This window comes from Sturnira hondurensis, unplaced genomic scaffold, assembly GCF_014824575.4.
Source record: "Sturnira hondurensis isolate 20B ecotype Veracruz unplaced genomic scaffold, ASM1482457v3 Scaffold0021971, whole genome shotgun sequence".
NCBI lineage: Eukaryota > Metazoa > Chordata > Mammalia > Chiroptera > Phyllostomidae > Sturnira > Sturnira hondurensis.
Window position 1 is genome coordinate 560,506 of NW_028094602.1, and position 23,715 is coordinate 584,220.

At 40.6% G+C, this 23,715-nt stretch overlaps 1 protein-coding gene across 3 annotated transcripts in view; it reads left to right on the forward strand.

The window, feature by feature from the left end:
• The window catches only part of CHST13 (carbohydrate sulfotransferase 13), a 44,602-nt gene that overhangs the window by 1,127 nt on the left and 19,760 nt on the right, over positions 1-23,715 (forward strand). Inside the window, exon 2 of one of the 3 annotated variants that reach the window (XM_037034046.1) lies at positions 16,276-16,351. The exons of 1 other annotated variant lie outside the window; for it this stretch is intronic. Coding sequence is in view for 1 of the 2 variants with exons in the window: in XM_037034044.1 (XP_036889939.1) it covers positions 917-1,043 (127 nt within the window). In the remaining variant the exon portion in view is untranslated. Of the gene's footprint in view, positions 1-279; positions 1,044-16,275; positions 16,352-23,715 lie in introns of those variants that run through there. One more of the 3 variants, XM_037034044.1, reaches the window with a different exon arrangement.

Below are 23,715 nucleotides of genomic sequence, written 5' to 3' on the forward strand. Positions count from 1 at the left end.
GCCACTGTGCTGGTACATTAGATCCCCCACCAGCTAACTAGTCCACAGGGTCTTGTGGGGATGCTGCAGCCTCCTGCCACCCCCACCTCACCCTGTTCTGACCTTCCACCCCCTTCCTAGCTTTTCAGGGCTTGAGTATCTTTCCTGATGTTGGAATGGTTGTTTCTCTTGAGCCTAGCTGGGCCTCTGTCCACTTCCAGGGAACCTTAAGGTTGGAATTGTAGAATAAGGGTGTGGCAGGAGTTCGAGAGGGAGAAAAGGACTTGTTCCCAGGGGAGCCTACCACCTTGCTTCCAGGCTGGATTGCTGCCCTCTCCTTCCTCCAGGCCATGCCTGTTCTCTTATAGTCCAGAACTTCTTGTCTGAAGTTCAAGGGTGATGGGTGTTAACAGGAGGGGACCCTGACCCTCTTCCAATCTCTTTCCCCTTCCCTCTCCATGCTCCTAATCATATTGGCACCACAGCACCTGGAGACACAGTACTTATAGACAACTACAGGCCAGGCACAGAGTTGATGATGGTCACAGCATCCCCACAGTTGTACAGCATTGTGGCCCTATAGGCTTCTAATGTTTATAATGAAATACCAGTATTTTGGTCCTATGGAGAGTAAATGTAGAAGTGCCCAATGAGTATTGGGAGCCAAGGTGCCAGAGCTGAGGAGGGTGAGTGAGGATTGACATCGGCTTGGAACCAAGCAGGGCCCCCTGAGGACTCAGCAGCAGCCCCTCACTGCAGAGGTCAGGGGCCATTTCGGGGGCAGCCAGAGGCCTGAGCATTTCACTGAGACATCTGCAGGGACCCAGCCCATAGACTGTCTCTCAGTGCCTTGCTTCGGGCTCCCCCAGTGCCCAACTCTGCATACCCTGACTCCTTCCCCAGTTCTGGTCTCTGGTTCCTCACAGGCAAGAGAGGAATGCAAGACTGGGAGCCACCCAGAGGACTGTGTCCCACAGAGGACAACCCAACTCAGACCAATTTAAGCCAGATGTGGCTATCTTCAGGCATGGCTGGATCCAGGATCTCAAATCATGTCTCCAGCTGTAAGTTTGACTTTTCTTTAGTGGTTTTGCTCCTAGCTCCCACAGCCAAAAAGAGAGCTCTTACCAACAATTCTAGCTAAAGTCCTGAAGATTTGTCTCTTTGGCTTCGATTGAGTCACATGATGCCCACTGCTGAGTTAATTGCTGTGACAGAAAGGAAAAGAATGCTCTGAATGGTCAGGCCTGGTCATATACCCATTCCAGCAGGTATGGAAAAAGGGCAGCCTATCAGAACCACACGGACTGAATATAAGTGGGTTTGCTCCTGGAGGGAGATAGGTAGGCTAACAAATGAAGGGGGAGAGGCTGCTGGAAGCCCAATCAATAGATGCTCATTATCCTGCTGTCCATTTCCAGGTACTGTCTGAGTGTCCACAGCTCCAGGCCTTCAGAGATTACTGTGAGAAAAGGCAGGCTGGCAAGATGGATGGCTCACCAGAGAGGGGATTGATAGTTTAATTTGTAGAGGATAAAACTTAGACCAGATGAAATGAACTGCTTTGCTCAAGGTCACTTAGCTAGGAAGTGTGGGACCAGGAAAATTCCTAGGCTAAATCCTAAACCCTTGTGCTTTCCACTCTACAGGGCTCTATTTCTTTCCCTGCCACCAAAAATAGGCAGAGTTGCATTTTATTTATGAAGGGTTTGTCAACATGTTTCTTGCTCAGCCTGATCACCAGAGTGAACGTCCATGACCCAGGGGCACATAGGTCACCCCAGAAGGCCTAGCTTACCAGAGGAACTGAATGGGTTAGGGCAGACTCCAGCAGCAATGCCTCCGTCTCCTGCCTATCTGATCTTGCAACACTAGCCCAGCTAGAACTTATTAACCAGAAACAATATGTTGTAATCTTTGCTTACCAGACTGAGGATCACCATTGTTCCCCCAAAATGGTGAAGCTTCAAATCCCCATTCAACAATTTGCACCCCAACCCACCCCGTCCAAGGAGAAACTGAGCTTTCCCTTGGGGGTGAGCATGCCAGGACAATTTGTCTTCTGTGTAGCATTTCACCCACCAGCCTGTGAGTGCTGTGAGGATGGGTTTTGTGCAGGGTAGACTGGGTGCTTGAGAGTCAGGAGGGCATGGCTTGCATTAAGGGTGCATATATGCTGTGGCCTGGGGTAAAGTCCTGTTTCTGGCCCTTACTTGCTGGAAGTCCTCAGGTATGTTTCTTTGCCTCTCTGATCCTCAGTTTCCCCATCTGTTAGATTAGGATAATAAGAGTTTCTACCAAATGGGAGAAAGCATCAAGGTGCACAAATCAGAGTACAGGGCATGGTACCCACCTGGAATTTTGTGGGCCTAGCTACCCTAACCAGGCCAAAGCCTGGCCTCCTTTGCCAACTGCTGCGCAATCCTAGGAGCTTCTAGCCCAAATGCAATGGGCAACGTACAGTGTTGGATTGATCTTCATGCTGGCTCACTGGGCTGGGACCAGATCCTATCTGCAAGTCTGGGCCGAATGGTATCAATGGCCTAGACCCCATGGGCATGGGCCCCTGGCTCTCCCAGACTACTGGAAGCTCATTCTCCAATGCTAGTTTGTCTGAGCTATTTCAAAATCATTCTGTTTTATGGCTGTTATCTTTCTGATTCTGTTTCTTTTTCTCCCAGGCTCTGTTCCTGTCATTGTGTTTAGCCCTCTCTCTGTCTTGGTCTCTATCTGTGTCTTTGGCACCCAACCTCTCTTTCTCCCCCTCCTATTGCCTTCTCCCTACTCTCTCTCTCCCTCTCTCCATAGCCTCTTATTATTTTTGTGTTCTTTTTCAAAGCAGAAGCCCCATGTGTTTTCGTCTGTGGTGGCTCTGGGATGGCCAAGTTCTTCATCTTAGGCCCAGGCCTCTCCCTGACCATGAGACTGGGCCTGCCCACCTGGCTCTCCCTGGCGTGTCTGCTCCACAGTGCCTTGCGTGGGGGGCCTGGGACCTGAAGCCCAATGGAAGGGCTGAAAGGAAGAGAAAGAGGCCAAGGCCAGGTGAAGCTTGGGTCATGGCAGTAGAGATTAGGGGAAGCCTTAGGGTGGCCCTGTTTGGGGCCAGTCCCTACCCTAGAACCCCAGCATCTAGTATTCCAGAATAGGGGTCTGGACCCTGTGATCTTCGAGGCATTTCCCTCTGATCTCCTAGACCCATCTGTCCCTCTCTATGGCCAGCCTGCCCGTCCTGGTGAACCTGGATTCCTCTGATCTGTGTGGTGGAGCTGAGTGGGTTTGCCTTGGCCCTATAATTACTGGCCAAAGCTATTCTGGGTCTCCCTCTGGTTTCTGCTTCCTCCTTCCCTCTACCCACTGGCCTCTGGGGTCTTATATAGGACCCACTCTCCTGCAGGCTGTGGTCTGCCCAGGAAATGACAGGCCTTACCCACTGGCTGGTGTTTTGGGAAGGCTCTGAGTTATGGGGTCCTGGAGTAGAGAAGGCCTCGGTTTCCTTTCTGTCATTTGGAGTTCATCCTCCCACAACCCATGGGCCACCAGCCCTTCCTCAATCTTCAGCTTGTCACTGGGTGACCTCATGCCAGAGGTAACACCTCTTGGAGACTCCAGTTTGCCATCTGCAAAATGGTGGGAAAGTTTCTCTGCTCCACTCAGGCCTGTGAGAAGTGCTGTGTCACTTTGGTATCAGCAGCTTCTAGCAGCTGCTGTCACTTAGGCCAGTAGTGGTGGTGAGACCCACTAGCCCCTAGCCTCCCTTACTTTGAGGGACTAGTCAATATTCTACCCTGTCTTGACAGCTCATTTTCTGATGACAGTGGCATTCTGGGGACATATCCAACTGCCACAGGTCCTTGGCCTGGGTTTACAGACAGTTTCAAGTCCTGGGACCACTTATGAACCCCAAGACACAGGCAAGGCCCTGAGGGCCTCATCTCTTCCTCATGCCCTGGGGACACTGGCATGGCAGAAGGCCTGGGGCCATCAGAAGTGTGATGGAGGCCCTAGACAGTGGGCTTCAGATGCACACAAAGGGTCTAGAGGCCAGGGCAAATCCAGTCTGGCTGTTATGCATTCATTCAACCAATCTCTCTCTATGGAGCACACCCTCTGTCAAGGCATGGTTCTATCCACCAGGCACTGTTGTAGTGCACTGGTTCTCATTGTGCACCCCAGCTCCCTAGCAGTAGCAGAAGCATCACCTGGGAACTATAGAAATACAGATTCTTAGGCCCTGCTTCAGACTTATTGGACTAGAAACTTGGCATGGGGCCCCGCAACCTATGTTGTAATAGGTCCCATGCATGCTGAAGTTTGAGAACCAGTGCTCATGGTCAGTTTGTGAACAGATCAGTTTATCAAATTATCCAAGTTTATTTTTTCACCAAAAGCTTATCATAAGGAAAACTCTTAATTTTTTCAATGACTATATTCTTTTTAGCATTTTAAACACTTCATTTTGTTGAAACCAAGGGTCATGCAAGCATTCATCCTGCTTATGAATACATTCTTTCTCATATGTTCCCAAATTATTGAAGATACTATTCTTATGAAAATTTAACATTCTTTTTTTCCTTTTTGTTATCTTATTGTTGTTCAATTACAGTTGTCTCCATTTTTCCCTGCAACTCCCCCTCACCCGGGACAAACTTACCTCCCTCCCTTGCTTCCACCCTCCTCCTTGGTTTTGTCCATGTGTCCTTTACAGTAGTTCCTAAAAACCTTTCGCCCCACTGTCTCCTGCTCCGTCCCCTCTAGTTACTGCCAGATTGTTCTTAATTTCAATGCCTCTGGTTATATTTTGCTTGCTTGTTTGTTTTGTTGTTTAGATTCCTGTTAATGGTGATATCATATGGTATTTGTCCCTCACCACCTAGCATATATTCACTTAGCATAATGCTCTCCAGTTCCATCCATGATGTTGCAAAGGATAGGAGATCCTTCCTTCTTTCTGCTGCGTAGTATTCTGTTGTGTAAATATACCGTAGTTTTTTAATCTTCTCATTTACTGATGGGCACTTAGGTTGCTTCCAGCACTTGGCTATTATAAATTGTGCTTCTATGAACATTGGGGTGCATAGGTTCTTTTGGATTTGTGTTTCAGGGCTCTTAGGATATAATCCCAGCAGTGGAATTGCTGGGTCAAAAGGTAGTTCCATTTTTAGTTTTCTGAGGAAATTCCATACTGTTTTCCACAGTGGCTACACCAGTCTATATTCCCACCAACAGTACACTAGGGTTCCCTTTCTCCACACCCTCTCCAACACTTATTGTTTGTTGATTTATGATGGCCATTCTGACTGGTATGAAGTGGTATCTCATTGTGGTTTTAATTTGCATCTCTCTGATGGCTAGTGATGCTGAACATCTTTTCATACATCTCTGGGCCCTCTGTATGCCCTCCTTGGAAAAGTCTCTGCTCATTTTGTTCAGTCTTTTGTTCATTTTTTAATTGTGTTTTTTGTCTTTCTGGAGTGGAGTCATGTGAGTTCTTTTTATATTTTGGAGATTAAACCCTTGTCTGAGGTATCATTGGCAAATATATTTTCCCATATAGTTGGTTCTCTTTTCAATTTAATGCTGCTTTCTTTAGCTATGCAGAAGCTTTTTAATTTAATGAGGTCCCATTTGTTTATTCTTTCCTTTATGTCCTTTGCTTTAGGGGATATATCAGTGAAGATGTTGCTGCATGGGATGTCTCAGATTTTCCTATCAATGTTTTCTTCTAGGACTTTTGTGGTGTCATGACTTATATTTAAGTCTTTTATCCACCTTGAGTTTGTTTTTGTGTATCATGTAAGTTAGTGATTGAGTTTCATTTTTTTTGCATGTAGCTGTCCAGCTCTCCCAACACCATTTGTTGAAGAGGCTATTTTTACTCCATTTTATGCTTCTTCCCCCTTTGTCAAATATTAATTGACCGTAGATATTTGGGTCTATTTCTGGGTTCTCTGTTCTGTTCCATTGGTCTATGTGTCTCTTCTTACACCAGTCCCAGGCTGTTTTGATTACAGTGGCCTTGTAAAAAAGTTTGGTATCAGGTATTGTGATCCCTCCTACTTTATTCTTCTTTCTCCAAATTGCACCAGCTATTTGGGGTCATTTATGGTTCCATATAAATTTCTGAAATGTTTATTATATATCTGTAAAATATGTCATTGGTACTTTAATAAGGATTGTGTTGAATCTATAAGTTGCCTTGGGTAGTAGGACATTTTGAAGATGTTAATTTTTCCAATCCATGAATATGGTACATGCTTCCATTTGTTTGTGTCTTCCTTCATTGAATATTTAATATTCTTATGAAGTCAAGAATATTTTAAGATAGCCATTGAGTATATTTAAATTTTTAACCCTGACAGACATGGGCCAGTTAGTTGAGCATCATCCTGCGAAGTGAGAGGTTGCCAGTTTGATTCCTGTTCAGGGCACAGGACAGGTTTGCAGGCCCAGGCCCCAGCTGGAGTGCAAGAGAGAGGCAACCAACTGATTTTTCTCTCTTCTTTCTCTTTCCCTCTCTCTAAAAATTGATAAATAAAATATTTAAAAATATTTTTAAACTACATTCACATGAAATGTTCTTGGGGTATATTCTTTTTTGTGATCAATATTTTTATTTTCCCTCTGGTAACCACCATACTGTCATCTGTTTGTGTCTGAGTTTCAGTTTATGTCCCACACATAAATCATACAGTTTTACATGAAATAATATGGTTATTAACTTTTTCTGACTGCCTTATTTCACTTAGCATAATATTTTCAAGGTCCATCCATGTTGTTGCAAATGGAAGCATTTCATCTTTCCTCGTGGCTGAGTAATATTCCATAGTATATATGTACCATATCTTCTTTATCCTGTCCTCTATCAAAGGACACTTTGGTTGACTTCATGTCTTGGCCACTGTGAATAATGCTGCAATGAACATAGTGATGCGTGTATCTTCCCAAATAAATGTTTTGAGTTTTTTGGGTAGATACCCAGAACAAGGATTGCTGGGTCATTATATTACTTTTAAGTATTCCACATAGTGATTAGATATTTATATAACTTATGAAGTGATCACCCCAACAAATTAGTACTCACTAGTTATTATAATATTATTGGCTAAATTCTCCATAACTATTTGTAACAACTAATTCATACTTAATCCCTGTACCTTTTTCACCCATCCTCACACCTCCCAGCTGGCAACTGTCAAAATGTTCTCTGTATTTATGAGTCTGTTTCTGTTCTGCTTGTTTGTTTGTTTTTTAGATTCCACATAGAAAGGAACTCATCCGGTATTTTTCTTTGACTTATTTTATTCAGGACACTGTCCTCTAGGTCCATCTATGTTGTTGCAGATGACATGATTTTATTGAGTCACATTTCATTGTATATATGCACCATTTCTTTATCCATTCATCTTTTGATGGTCACTTATGTTGCTTCCATATCTTGGCTATTATAAATAATGTCACAATGAAAATATGGATGCAGACTTTCAGCCAAGATGGAAACATAGGTAGACACATTGTGCTTCCTCACACAACCAAAAGAAGGACAACAACAAATTTAAAAACAAAAAAAACCCAGAACTGACAGAAAATCAAACTGTATGGAAGTCCGACAACCAAGGAGTTAAAAAAGAAACATTCATCCAGACTAGTTGGAGGGGTGGAGACAGGCAGCCATGGGAGAGGGCATGCAGCAAGGCAGTGGCTGGAGGACCGGGGCAGGTAGTGGCTGGCAGATAAGGCGGTCCCACATTTGAGTGTATATAAATCAGGAGGAACAACTGGGGAGCAAGATAGGCCTCACAACCCAGGGTTCCAGTATGAGGGAATGAAGCCTCCAAGCCTCTGACCAGAAACACCTGTGGAGGTTGAGGTGGCAGTAGAAACTCCCAGCCTCACAGGAGAGTTCACTGGAGAGACCCACAGGGTCCTAGAACATACACAAACCCACCCACCTGGGAATTGTGGCACCAGAAGGGCCCAATTTGCTTGTGGGTAGTGGGGGAAGTGACTGAAAACCGGCAGAGAGCAGAGCAAGCAGCACTGTTCCCTCTTGGAACCCTCCCCCACATACAGCATCACAACACAGCAGACTTGGGCTGTTCCACCCTGGTGAACACCTAAGGCTCTGCCCCTTATATGTAACAGGTGCACTGAGAAAAAAAATGGCCCAAATCAAAGAAAGATCAAAGCTCCGAAAATATTACAACAAAGTGATCAAGAAAGGCAACCTATCAAATGCACAGTTCAAAACACTGGAACTCAGGATGCTCACAGAACTGATTGAGCTCAATTGCAAAATGAAGGAACAAATGAAGGCTACCCAAAGTTAAATAAAGCAAAATATACAGGGAACCAATAGTGATGGGGAGGAAACTGGGACTCAAATCAACAATTTGAAGTAGAAAGAAGAAAGAAACATTCTGTACATCCCCTGCTGGGAACTGGCCTGCAACCTAGGCATGTGCCGTGCCTGGGAATCGAACTGCGATCCCTTGGTTCGCAGGCCTGCACTCAATCCAGTGAGCTACACCAGCCAGGGCTAGAAGCATTCAACCAGAACAGAATGAAGAAACAAGAATTCAGAAAAATGAGCACAGGCTTAGAACCTTTAGGACATCTTTAAATGTTCTAAGATCTGAATCATAGGGGTTCCAGGAGAAGAGGAAGAGCAAGAAACTGAAAACTTATTTGAAAATATAATGAAAGAGAATTTCTCCAATCTGGCAAAGAAAATAGACTTTCAGGAAGTCCAGGAAGCTCAGAGAGTCCCAAAGAAGCTGGATCCAAGGAGGAACACACCAAGGCACATCAGAATTATATTACCCAAGAGTAAAGATAAGGAGAGAATCTTAAAAGCAGCAAGGGGAAAGGAAAGAGTTACCTACAAAGGAGTTTCCATGAGACTAGCAGCTGATTTCTCAAAGGAAACCTTGCAGGCAACAAGGAGCTGAAAAGAAGTATTGGAAGTCCTAAAAGGCAAGGGTTTACAAGCAAGATTATTCTATCCAGAAAAGCTATCATTTAGAATGGAAGGGCAGGTAAAGTGCTTCTCAGATAAGGTCACGTAAAAGGAGTTCATCATCACTCAGCCCTTATTCTATGAAACTTTAAAGGGACTTAACTAAGAAAAAGAAGATAAAAATATGTACAGTAAAATGACAGCAAACTCACTGTTATTAACAACCAAACCTAAAACAAACAAAAAACAAATAAACTAAGCAAACAACCAGAACAGGAACAGAATCAGAGAAATGGAAATTACATGGAGGGTTATCAACAGGGGAGTGGGAGGAGGAGAGAAGGGGAAAATGTACAGAGAATAAGTAGCATAAATGGTAGGTAGAAAATAGACAAGGGGAGGTTAAGAATAGTATAGGAAATGTAAAAGCCAAAGAACTTCTATGTAGGACCCATGGACATGAACTGAAAGAGGGGAATGTGGGTGGGAGCAGGTATGCAGGGCAGAGAGGAATAAAGGGGAAAAATGGGACAACTATAATAGCGTAGTCAATAAAATATATTTTTAAAAAGTTTAAAATGAAATAAAGTTAACAGAAAGTTTAGTAAAGTGGGATTGTCTATATAAAATTTCATATATAAAATATTAAAAATATGAACAATAATAAAAAAAGAAAAGAAAATATGGATGCATATATCTTTTCAATTTAGTGTTTTGGATTTCCTCAGCTAAATACTCAGAAATGGCATTGCTGGGTCCTTCCTTGTCTCTTGTAATAGCCTTTGTTTTAAAGTCTATTTTGTCCAATATAAGTATTGCTACCCCAGCTTATGCTTGTTTCCATTTCAGTCTGTGTATATTTTGATCTGAAGTAGGTCTTTTGTAGGCAGCATATATATGAGTCTTGTTTTCTCATCCATTCAGCCACTGTATACCTTTTGATTAGAGCATTTAATCCATTTATACTTGATTCTAAATGATAACTGTGTGGGGTAGAGTAATCTTGGTTGTAGGTCCTTGCTTTTTGTCACTTTGAATATTTTGTGCCAATTCCTTCTGGCCTGCAAAGTTTCTATTGCCAAATCAACTGGCTGTCTTCTGGGAGCTCTCTTGTGGTAACTAACTGCTTTTCTCCAGTTACTTTTAAGATTTTTATCTTTTCCCTTAACCTCTGGCATTTTAATTATGATGTGTCTTCGTGTCAGCCTCTTTGGGTTCATCTAGTTTGGGTTCATCTCTGCACTTTTGGAGCTTGTATGTCTGTGTACTTTACCAAGTTAGGGAAATTTTCTGTCATTATTTTTTCAAATAGGTTTTCAGTACCTTGATCTCTTCTCCTTCTGCTACACCTATGATGTAAATGTTGGTACACTTGTCTCATCCTCATTTGGGGGGATTCTTTTTTGTTTTTGCTGTTCTTTGCTACCTTATCTTTCAGATTGCTGATTTTACCCTCTGTTTCATCTAATCTACTGTTAATTCCCCTAATGTATTCTTCATTTCAGTTATTATATTTTTTCATTTCTGACTTTTTTAATGTTTTCAATCTCCATTTTTATGTTTCCTATCTTTTTGTAGAAGTTCTCACTGAGAGCATTTAGTATCCTTATAACCAGTGTTTTGAATTCTGCATCTAGTAGTTTGCTTGCTTCCATTTTGTTTAGCTCTTTTTCTGGAGTTTGATTCTGTTCTTTCATTTGGGCCATGTTTCTTTGTCTCCTCATTTTGGCAGCCTCCCTGTGTCTGTTTCTATTTATTAAGTAGAGCTGCTACATCTCCCAGACTTGGTAGAGTGGCCTTATGTATAGGTCTTCCTGTGGGGCCCAGTGGTGCAGTTTCCTGGTAACCTGGGCCAGATGTTCCAGGTGTGGTTTTTTTTTTGTGAGCTGTTTGTGCCCTCCTGTTATAGTTTAGCCTGATTGCTGTTTGCACTTCAGTGGGAGGAACTGCCCCTTAGGATGATAGGTTGTGAAGATTGGTTGTGACTACAGTAGAAGAGCTGTTGTGTAAGAGCTGACCCTATAGAACAAGATTCACTTTGGTGGGCCTCGGGTACCTGCTGAGTATGCCCTTTGAGTATGTCAGTTGTGAGGTGGTTGGGTGGTACTCTTGTTTGATCTGAAGCTGGCTACTGGGTGTGTTGGTGCTGGGGCCTGTTGAGAGATGCATGCCAAGGTCAGCTTAGATCTGGAAATGGTTGCACTTGTGCTGGTCTTGGAGCTATCTGGGAAAGGCTATGCTGTAAGCTGAAGCTGGCTCTGCTAGTGCGAGGCTTGGGGCTCCTTAGCAAGAGGTATGGGGTGTGCGGATGCCAGTTGCTGGGTTTTTTTTGCAGTTGTGAACATTTGAGACATTTTTGGAATATCTGTGGCATGAGCCAATATAGGCTGCTTATGTGGAAAAGCCAATAAAAGCAGTTTGGGTGGGCTAGAAAGTTGAATGAGGTGTGGTTTCAGGTAATCACCAGGGTGGGGTGAACAGTGCCATCCAGGTTGATGATGTGGTAGAGGCCTACACCTGCAGAGGGAGGGCTCAGTAAAGGCATGATGACTTCTGCCAGCCCTTCTTTCTGGGAGAAAGTTCCCTCTCCAGCACTTGCCCTGAAGAAAGACAATTCATTTCTTGTTTGTATGTTCTTGGAGCCCTTCAGGCTGCTGCTCCAGCACTGGAGCTCAGAGGAAGTGAGTCTGTGAGCCAGTAAGTCCACATATCAGCCCTTTAAGAAGAACACCTGGACTCCAGCCACAATCTCCACTGATTTTCACAGCCAGAAGTTATGGGGACTTCCCAGCACTGGAACCCTGATCTGGGGAGCCTGGAGTCAGGCTGGGACACCTTGCTCCTCAAGAGGAATCTCCACAGCTGAGATATCCCTCCTGATTTTTAACTGCAGCACATGGGTAAGGGACAAGCCCACCTGTGTCTGTGCCCCTCTCGATGTGGCTTCTGTATATTCTTAGTTATTGGACTTCTGTCCAGCTAGATTTCAAGCAGTTCTGTAGTTTAGTTGTGATTTTGATGTGGTTGTGGAAGGAGGCAAGTAGTGTTTACCTAATCTGACATCTTGACCAGAAGGCTTCAGTTATGACACATAATCTTTTTAATAGGCTGCTGAATTTGGTTTTATATTATTTTGTGGAGGATTTTTACTCCAGTATTCATAAGGAAATTTGGTTTCTGGTTTTCTTTTCTTATAGTGTCTTTGTTTGGCTTTTAAAATTAGGGTTATACTGGCCTCATCAAATGAGTTAAGGAAGTGTTCCTCTCTTTAATTTTTAAAAAAGTTTGAAAGGGACTAGTATTAGTTCTTGTTTAAATGTTTGATAGAATTCACCACTGAAGCCATCAAGTCCAGGGCTTTTATTTATCAGGAGATTTTTTTCCTTTTTATTACTGATTCAATCTCCTTACTAGTTATAGGTTTATTTATGTGTTCTTATTTCTTTGTGATTTGGTCTTGGTATATTTTATGTTTCTAGAAATTTGTCAGTTTCATCTAGATTATCCAGTGTATTGATATACAATTGTTTACAATACTCTTTTTTAATTATTTTTGTTTTGTAGAGTCAGTTGTAACATCTGTACTTCATGATTTTAGTAATTAAAACCTTCTTTTATTCTGAGTCTCTCTAGCTAAATGTTTGTCAATTTTAATAACCTTTCTGAACAGCCAACATTTAGTTTCATTAATTTCTTTATTTTTAAGGTTCACTTTTATTTTACTTATTTTTTATTGTATCTTTTCCATTACCCCCCCATAACCTTTTATGCCCCCATAACCTCTTCCACCTCCACCCACCCACCTCCCCCAGTAATCACCACACTGTTGTCCAAGTCCTTGAGGTGTTTTTTGGTTTTTGCTCAATTCCTCTCTCCACTATTCTCCTGGAGCTGTCAGCCTGCTAAGAGTCTGTCTCTACTTTGCTTGTTGGTTCAGTTTGTTCCCTAGATTACACATAGAGTGAAATCATATGGTATTTGTCTTTCCCTGACTGGCTTATTTTACTTAGCATAACATTCTCCAGGTCCACCCATGCTGTCAAAGGATAAAATGTTCTTTTTTTACCCCAAGTAGTACTCCATTGTGTAAATGTAATGTAGCTGTTTTATTCATACATCAAGTGATAGACATTTGGGCTGCTTCCAAGTCTTGGCTATTGTAAATAATGCTGCCATGAACAGAGGGTGCATATATATACTCAAATTAGAGTGTCAGGGGTTTTTTCAGATAAATTCCCAGACATGGAATTTCTGGTTTTGGCTGGAACGTCATGCTTAAGACATTAATAGACTCAAATATGACCAGACAGCTTTAAGGAATTACGATTGATTTTGGAAGCCAATAAAAGCCTCTTGGGAAAACAGCCTGGTACCTTCCTTACATGGTTCATGGTGTTTATTCCAGGTAAGAAATAAAGGTTTCTTCCTTGAGATGCAAAGAAAGATGCTCAGAATATGTTGAGGACCTTGAAAACCTATAGGCATGGCAGGCAATGTCTGATGGCAAGTTCTCACCTTGGCTTTTCTGGCCTTAAGAGGTCTTTTTCAGTTCATTCTGAAAGTTCCTTATAAAAACTCCCTAGCAAAGTAGATTTATAAAGAGCCTACATGGTTAATTAATATTCTTGTTGAACTTACACAAATAACAAGGTCAAGTTTAATTGAAGCTAGGCTTATTTTGCAAATACACTTGTCTTAATTTGGCAAAAATGAAATTGATTTTAGAGAAAAAAATTGTTTCAATAGAAACTCTAGTACCCACTTGTGGATATTAAATTCTGAATGCTGTTCATTATCTATTGTGTTTTTAATTAGACTCTAACTACTGTTCATTGTATTTTGCTTTTTAAATATTTTCTACCTATAAATTGGACTGGATCCTGAAATTTTCTAGTTTTTTTAAATATCGTGCAGCAGCCTTCCAAACTAACATTTTCATTTTTCCATCCATTGATTTAAAATCATTGAGGACTAAAACTGCCTTTTCCTCCAGGTGAAGCAAGCTAAAGTAAGACAATGTGATAATAAACTTCAGAAAAATCACAACAGCTCATCTATGGACTATCTATGTGCCTATTGCTGAAATAGCCAGACATTAAATGGCAAACAAGAAGAATCTATCAGACTCTGTCTTTACTCCCAAATTATCTGAAGATAATTTGAGATAGACATCTGGAAATCTGGATTGCCTACCTTCAGAATTCAGAAACCAGGATTATAGTCTGCTCCAACTATTAACCTTTGCTTTTATTTGTTTCCATGGAGATGCCTTCTATTAATACAAATTGCTTTCACCATAGGTTTAACTTGGGGAGCCCACCAGCATCACTGCCTCCTCACACAAGGTGCCATGCTCCTCTGTAGCCAGGGCCAGGGATTTCTGAGGAGAGGTCCAATTGGCTGGCATGGTCATGCTGGGTCTCATCCTTTATTTTCTACAGATCCCAAAGCTTGGTGGACATTTGTGAACTCAGGAAAGCTAATGAGGAGAGGTAGGGTGGAGTCTGGAAGATCTGAGCCAGGGGCTCCCCAGAGACATCAATAAACAGTTCTGTAGATTGAGAAGTTCAAGATCAAAGGGCTATCCTGACTATGTTTTGGTGAGGTCCCTCTTCCTGGTTCAGAGCCAGCACCTTCTCACTATGTCTTCATATGGTGGAAGGGGTAATTTTCTTTATTTTTTATTATCTGTTTTATTTGTCTCTTCTCTATTCTTTTTTATTTCCATCCTCTGTTCACTTTGGATTTTCCTTCTACTTTTTGTGGTTCCTTAATTAGTAAAGTTAGATTATTGATTTGAGATCTTTCTTGTTTTATTTTTAATTGCAAATATTTATAAATTTCCCCCTTAGTACAGCTTTTTCTGTGTTTCATAAGTTTCAGTATGTTGTTTTCATTTTTCTCTAATTATTTTTTATTTCCCTTGTGTCTTCTTCTTAGATCCACTTGTTAAAAATATATTATTTCATTTACACAAATTTGTGAATTTTACAATTTTCCTTTTGTTATTGATTTCTAATTTTATCACCCATGTAGTCAGAGAAGATAATGTATAGCATACCTAACTTTTAAAATCTATTGAGGCTTACTTTTTAATAACATACTGTCTATTCTGGAAAATGACCCATGTTCATTTGAGAAAATGTGTATGCCGTTGTTGTTGGAAAGTTGTTTTAAAGTTTTGTCTACCATATCTACCATCATATCTTTTTCAGGGAAAGTTTTTGTGAACATTTTTTTCCATTTGAGTGGGCCATATGTTTTTTTTCTTTGTATACCTTATTACATTCTGTTGAACACTGGACATTTGAACCTGACAATGTGGTGACTGTGGAAGGCCGAATCTTCTCCCTTCTCAGCAATTGTTGTAGGCAGTCTCTGGGCCTGAGATCAGCCTGAAGTATAAATTTAAGGTCTTCTTGCTATTTTTCCAAGCTTTCCCAGATATCCAGGTCACTTTCTAATTTTCTCCACATATGCAGTTCTTTTTAATATTATACTGTTTAATGTCTGGCTCCCAAAAGGACAAAAGAGAAAAATGAAGGGAGGAGGAAGATGCTAGTCTCTTAAGTGCCCTGCAAGTCACTTTGGCTGGAAGGGAATGTGCTTTCAATAATGAGGGGGAGGTACAAGGACAGTGGCTGCCTGCCTTTGTCTTCACCTCTGTGTTCAGGAGCAGCAATCAGTGATTAGAGCACATACCTCTGATATTTAGAGGACTGAGTCCTTTTGGCACATCCTGGCTCCTATGCACTACATGTAAGCTGCTCCAGGAGCATATGCACAGCTGCCTGTCATGTGGCTGGGGATGGCAAATGGGTAGCTGCCACTGTGCTGTGAGCTGAAATTAACTGCCATTACAAACTCCTCCCCTGAAAGCAAGCTTTCAGAGGATTCCAGAATTCCAAAAACAGTTGCATCATATAGATTCTGCCAGTATTATTCTTGTCTAGGTTGAGAGACAGATCCCTTGTGCTTCCTACTCCACCATTTTCCATAACCCTGTATGCTTTGCTCTTAAGGAACTGCCAAACTATGTTTCATTGCAGCTGCTCCCTTTTACAGTCCCACTATCAATGTATGAGTGTTCCAGTTCCTCCACATCCTTTCTAAAAAGACAGACTTTATGTCTGTCTTTTTTATTACACCCATCCTAGTACGTAAGAAGATATATCTCATCAAAGTTTTGATTTGCATTTCCCTAATGACTAGTGATGTTGAGCATCTTTTCATGTTCTGTTAGCAATTTGTATTCTTTGGAGCAATGTCTATTTCTCTATTTTAAAAATTGTACATTCTTTGTTTATTTTAAAAATGTTGTTATGCCTTTTATTCTTCAGTTGTAGGTTGTCTTTAGATATTCTGGATACTAGTCCCTTACCAGATATATGATTTGAAAATATTTTCTCTTAGTTGGTGGGTTGTCTTTTCACCTTCTTGATGGTGTCCTCCAAGGCATAAAAGTTTTTCATGTGGATATACAGTCGACCCACATGACTATGGTGGTCTCATAAAATTACAATGGAGCTGAAAAATTCCTGTAGCCTACTGACATTGTAGCTGTCATAACTTCAGAGCACATGCATTGTTCATGTGTTTATGGCAATTCTAGGTTACAGAAACTTACTTTGCTGCTGGCTGTGTAAAAGCATAGCACAGAAAATTATATACAGTATATAATATTTGATAATGATAATAAACAACCATGTTAGTGGTTAATGTATTTACTATAATACAATTTTAATTGTCATTTTAGAGTATACTTTTTTCTTACTTATAAAATATGTTTGCTATAAAACAATATGCTGTGTTACATCAGCAGCAGCCTCTTACATCTCATGTTTACTGTGTTTCTTGATTGCATCATTTCTCTTGCCCTTGATTTGATCGTGTTGTTTGGTACAGTAACATGCCATACAGGATTGTAGCCTAGGAGCAATGGGGTGCACCATATGGCCTAGGTGTGTAGTAAGCTATACCATCTAGGTTTGTCTAAGTGTACACTATGACGTTTGTACAATGATGAAATCGCCTAATGACACATTTCTCAGAAGGTATCCCCATTATTATGCAACGCATGATGTGGTCTAGTACATCTCTGTTTTTTCTTTTGTTCCTTGAGTTTTTGTTGTCATATCTAAGAAATCATTGCTGACCCTAGGATCATGGATATTCATCTATGTTTTTATAAGAATCTCATAGTTTTAACCCTTGTATTCAGGTCTATGATCATTTTTGAGTTAGTTTTTACACATGGATAATGGCAATTTCATTTTTTATATGTGGATACCCAAGTTTCTCAGCATAATTTATTGAAAGACTATTCTTTCCCTATTGAACTGTCTTGGCATCCTAATTAAAAATCAATTGACTATAACTGTAAGGGTTTGTTTCTGAAATTTGAATTATATTTCATTGATCTGTATGTCTCTCCTATCCCAGTATCATACAATCCTGATTACTTAGTTTTGTAGTAAATTGTGAAGTTGAGATTGTGAACCAGTCAACTTTGTTTATTTTCACGATCGTTTTATATGTTCTGAATCCCTTGAATTTCCACATGAATTTAAGGATTGTTAATTTTTGCAAAAAAAAAAAAAAGCTGGGATTTTGATGAGAATTGCATTGAATCCATACATCAATTTGGGGAGTATTCAGACCTTAACAATACTAAATCTCCCATTCTATGAACACAGGATATCTTTCCATTCATAGGTCTTCAATTTCTTTTAGCGATGTCTTATAGTTTTCAGTGACAAGTCTTCTGCTTCTTTTTTACAGTATTCCTTATTATTTTGTTCTTTTTGTTATTTTAAATGTAGTTACTTTTCAATTTCATGTTTGGATTGTTCATTACTAGTGTTAAGAAATACAAGTGACTGTTGTATATTTGTCACAGGTGGGCACAGGTAACCAGGTTCTTGGTGATTGGGACAAAGATTTGAACTGAATACTCAGAGTTTATAGCGGAGAACATGGGAGCAGGCCAGCCCCAAGCAGAGATTGACTCCATGGGCTGGAGGGACTCTATTCTCATAGGGCCAATCCTTCCTGGCTAGTTTTGGCAGGCTTTTACTGTGACAAGTAGTTGTAAAGCTACAGCACATATGGTCTCCCAGGGTTTTCCCTGATTGGCCGCCAGGGAAGGGGGTCCCACAATGCTACCTAGTTGACCCCCCCTTCTCCTGGAGTCCCCCTGTACTAGGTTCATCTTTCCCTTTGCCAAAGAATTATAGTTCTCCATGTTAGCGACTGGTAAAAAGGAAAGGATTTATTCAAGTTATCCAGACTTAAAAGTAATGATTTAATGTCTTCATCAAAATTCCAAAGTCCCTTAAAATACCCACAAACACACACAGTCCTTCTTGCCCTCTTTGCCCAGTCCAAGATACCGTATCTCAGGAAAAGAAATAGAAATAGAAAGCCACGTGGTGGTTCTCTGCTAAAGTTGCATGGTGATTCTTCTCATAGCTGCAGGGGGGTCCCCCAACTCTGGCCAAAGCCGTGTGGTTCTCTCTGCTAATGCTACATGGTGATTCTCTGTCACATGGCTGCAAGAGTCCCCATTCTGGCCAAAAACGTGTGGTTCTCCCTTCAATGGCTGCTGTGTCTGCCTTTATATCCCCACGCCAATCTTCCTCTGCAGCCCCATTTCTGACCCCTCCCACCATAGGCTACACCTGCAAGGACTCCCATACTCTCCCAGCTTTAATGGGTTGCCATAGTGAGTTTGGGCAGGTATGGCCCCTGGCGTGGAACCAGTCCTCTCTAAGCTCTCATGCAGGCACTGTAATGGGGGCTGGAGAGTTGCCTCCCAATTACATACTGGGCGGAAGTCACTCCCTTCTCCCTGGCTCAAAGCATGGCCACAGCTATTTAACATATCTATGAAACCAGTTAAAGATTATAGATATGTTAAATGACCATTCTAGAGGTTATCTTTGAAACTGTTGCTATGCAAAACAAATCAATGGCCCTGCTCCATATATCCCATGCCCCCAGCTCAGACTTGTGGGGGTGAGGACATCCCATATTTTTTTAATATTTCCTGGACACTCTGAGTTCTGGACCCCATTGCAAATTCTTCTTTTGAGGGCCCCCTGGTTGCACCCTCCTACGTATTGATTTTGTATTCCATAAGCTTGATAAACTTGATAGCTCTAATAGTGTGTGGATTCCTTAGGGATTTCACTACGTATAAGATCATGTCATCTATGAATAGACGTAATTTTAATTCCTCCTTTCCAACCTGGATGTATTTTATTTCTTATTCTTGACTAATTACACTCACTGGCATCTCCAGTACATTGTTGAATAGTAGTAAAAGTGGGCATCCTTCTCTTGCTCCTGATCTTGTGACAGGGTGTAGGCTGCGATGCCCCAGGGCTCCCCAAAGGAGGAATTTGTAATAGGGTCCAGAACTTCGGGTGTCCAGGAATATAGGCTATCCCCACCCCCATAAGTCTGGCTGGGGGATGGGACACATGAGGAGGGCTATTGAGAGTTATTTTGGATATCAATAACAGCAGACTAGTCTCCATAGCCATATGCAAAAAGTTATTTTGCATGTCAATTGCAGGCTGCCTTGGGAAATGGGTCTGGCTTTGACCCCTGATGTAACTGGGAGGTGCCTCAGTGAGAGCTTGGAGTGGTTCACTTCACCTGCTGGGGCCACAGACTAATGATGGCAGCCAAGAAAGGCTGAAAAAAAAATGCAGGAGTGCAAGCAGGTGTAGCTGATTGTGGGAGCAGACAGAAATGGGGTTACAGAGGAGGTTCCAGGCTGGGATTTAAACTACAGGCAGGCTGGCATGTGGGATGAGAGACAATGGGAGACAATGAGAGAGACAATGCAGGACCAGGGGGAGAGACAACAAGAGACAACGAGGGACTGAGGATAATGCAAGACCATTCGGGAAGAAAAGGGGTGAAAGGACTGTCACTGATGGACCATGAGGAGGCGCCATGTAATTTGGGATCAAGAACTGGAGATGGCTGCAACACAGCTGATGGCTCTGGGGGTTGCAGGAGACCTGCCCAGCCAAGCACAGATTACTGGGAGTAACCAGGAGTCTAGGTGAGCTACCGAATTCTATTTCTTTTCTTGAGATATGGTAGCCCTGACTGGTCTGGCTGGTCTGGCTGGGCAAAAGGGGAAAGGCAGGACTGTATGTGTGTTTGCGGGAATTTTAAAGGGACTTTGGGATTTTACTGGCAACATTCCACCATTACTCTAAACCTGTATAACTTTTGAATAAATAGTTCCTTTCCTTTTTATCAAACTCTGGCATTGAGAGCCACAGTTCCCACCTGGTGCCAGGCAAGATGAGCCTAGTACAGAAAGACTCTGGGGGGAGGAGGCTTGTTTTGGTAACAGTATCTGGGCCCCTTCATGAGTTCATTCAATAACAATCTTACAGGGAAAGAAAGCATCAAGTCTTTCACCGTTAAATATGTTAGCCATTGTTTTTTCCCCAGATAGCCTTCATCAGTTTAATGAAGTTTCCTTTGATTCCTAGTTTGTTTAGTGTTTTCATCTTGAAAGGGTATTTGATTTTGTGCAATGTATGTTCTGCATCTATTGATGATTGTGTGGTTTTCTTTCTTTATTCTCAGTACTATGGCATAGTACCATAGTACTATGGTACTTTCTCTCTCTGACTTATTTCACTCAACACCCTCTAAGTTCATCCAGCTGTGCATATGCTCCTGGAGCAGCTTACATGCAGTGCATAGGAGCCAGGATGCGCCAAAAGGACTCAGTCCTCTAAATATCATAGGTATGTGCTCTAATCACTGATTGCTGCTCCTGAACACAGAGGTGGAGACAAAGGCAGGCAGCCACTGTCCTTGTACCTCCCCATCATTATTGAAAGCACATTCCCTTCCAGCCAAAGTGACTTGCAGGGCACTTAAGAGACTAGCATCTTCCTCCTCCCTTCATTTGACTTTGTATGTTGAACCAACCTTATACTCCTGGAATAAATCTTACTTGGTTATCATGTATAACACTTTAAATATTGGATTCAATTTGCTAGTATTCTGTTGAGGATTTTGCATCCATATTCATAAGAGAATTTGATCTGTAGTTTTCTCGTAATATCTTGTCTGATTTTGACATCAGGGTAATATAGGGCTCATATAATGAGTTAGGAAGTGTATTCATGCCTTCTGATTATTATTTCTTTTTGAAGAGTTTGGAAGATATTGGTGTTAATTCTTCTTTTAATACTTAGTAAAATTAATCAGTGAAGCCATCTGATACTGAGCTTTTATTTGCAGGATTTTTTATTTTTTAATTTTTCAATTACAGTTGATACTCAATATTATATTACTTTCAGGTATACAACAAAGGAGTTAGACATTCATACAACTTATGAAATGTTCCTCCCCAAAAGTCTAGTAATAAACCTGGCACTATGTATAGTTACTACAATATCATTGATTATTTTCCTGGTGCTATACTTTACATTGCTGTGAAAATTTTGTAACTGCCAATTTGTACTTCTTAATGTCTTCACATTTCTCACTCAGCCCTCCCAACCTTCTTCCCATCTGGCAACAATCAATTTGTTCACTATATCTATGAGTTCTGTTTGTTCATGTGTTTTGTTTTGTTTTAGATTCCACATATAAGTGAAATTATATGGTATTTGTCTTTCTCTCTCTGACTTATTTCACTCAACACCCTCTAAGTTCATCCATAGTGTTGCCAATGTTAGGATGTCATTCTTTTTATGGCAGAGTAATATTCCATTGTATATATGTACCATACTTTCTTTATCTAGTTGTCTATTGATGGACACTTGGTACCACACCTCAACTATTGTAAATAATATTGCAATAACAATAGGGATGCATATATATACATTTTTAATTAGTGTTTTGGATTTTGATAGATAAATACGCAGAAGTGAGGTTGCTTGGTCATACGTTAGTTTTATTTTCAATGTTTTGAGGAACCTCCATATTGTCTACCATAGTAGCTGTACTAGTTGGCAATCCCACCCACAGTACATGAGGGTTCCTTTTTCTCCACATCCTCACAAACACTCGTTGTTTGTTGGTTCAGACACATGTGGGGTGATATCTCATTGTGCTTTTAACTTGCATTTCTCTGGTGGTTAGTGATATTGAGCATCCTTTCATATGTCTATTGGCCATCTGTATATTATCTTTGTATAATGTGTATTTTGTTCCTTTGCCAATTTTTTAATCAGATTGTGTTTTTTGCTGTTCAGCTATATAAGTTCTTTATATGTTTTGGATACTAACTACTTATCAGGTGTTTCATTGACAAATATCCTCTTATATTCAGTAGGGTGGTTTTAGTTTTGATGATGGTTTTCCTTTTCTTGTAAAATCTTTTTAGTTTTATGTAGTCTCATTTGTTTACTTTTTTAATTCCCTTGCCCAAAGAAACATCACAAAAACCATTACTACGAGCAATGTCAAAGAGTTTACCACCTATGTTTTCTTTTAGGAGTTTTATGGTTTCCAGTCTTACATTTAAGTTTTCAATCTATTTTGAGTTTATTATTGCATATGGTAAGAAAGAGATCTTTTCATTTTTGTGCTTAAAGCTGTTTATTTTTCTCAATACCATTTATTAAGGACACTATCTTTGCACCATTGTATATTCTTGCCTCCTTTGTCATAGATTCATTGACCATGTAGTGTTTATTTCTGGACTCTATTCTGTTCCACTGATCTACATGTCTGTTTTTATGCCAGTACCATAGCTTTAATTACTATAGCCTTGTAGTATACTTTGACATGAGGTAGTGTGATTTTCAATATGTAGTGTGATTTTTATCTGTAGTATACTTTGATAAGAGGTAGTGTGATTTTTGACCTCCAACTGTTCTTCTTTCCAAGATTGCTTTTGTTGTTCAGGATCTTTTGTGGATCCATATAAGTTTTAGGATTATTTGTTCTAGTTCTGTGAAAAGTGCTATTGGTGTTTTCATAGGGATTGCATTGAATCTATAGATTGCATAGACCTTTTAATGATGTTAATTCTTTTTATCCATGAGCATGCTACATCCACTAATTATATATTCTTCAACTTCTATCTTTAATATCCTATAGTTTTCAGAGTTCAGGCCTGGTTAAATTTATTCCTAGATTTTTTTTGTTACAGTTGTAAATGGAATTGTGTTCTTAATTTCTCTTTCTGATAGTTCATTATTGGTGTATCAAATGCAACCAATTTCTGAAATGTATTTTATATCCTGCTACTTTACTAAATTCATTTATCAGTTCTAGTAGTTTATGGTGGAATTTTTAGGATTCTCTATATACTCTATCATGTCATGTACAAGTAATGAAGTTTTACTTCTTCCTTTCCAATTTGGATGCCCTTCCATTCTTTTTCTTGTGTGACTTCCAATGGCTAAGACTTCCAATACTATTCTGAATAAAAGTGGTGAAAGTAGACATCCTTGTCTTGTTTCTGATCCTAAGGAAAATGCTTTTATCTTTATACCATTGAATATAATGTTTACTTTGGGTTTGTCATATGTGTCTTTTATGTTATTATATGTTCCCTCTGGTCCCATTTTGCTGAGAGCTTTTATGATATATGGATGCTGGGTTTTGACAAATACTTTTTCTGCATCTATTGACATGATCATATGATTTTTATTCTTCATTTTGTTCTTGTGGTTTATTGCATAAATTGATTTATGGATGTTGAACCAATCTTGCATCCAGGAATAAAACCTACTTTCATGGTGTATGATCTTATTAATGTTTTGCTGAATTTGGCTTACTAATAT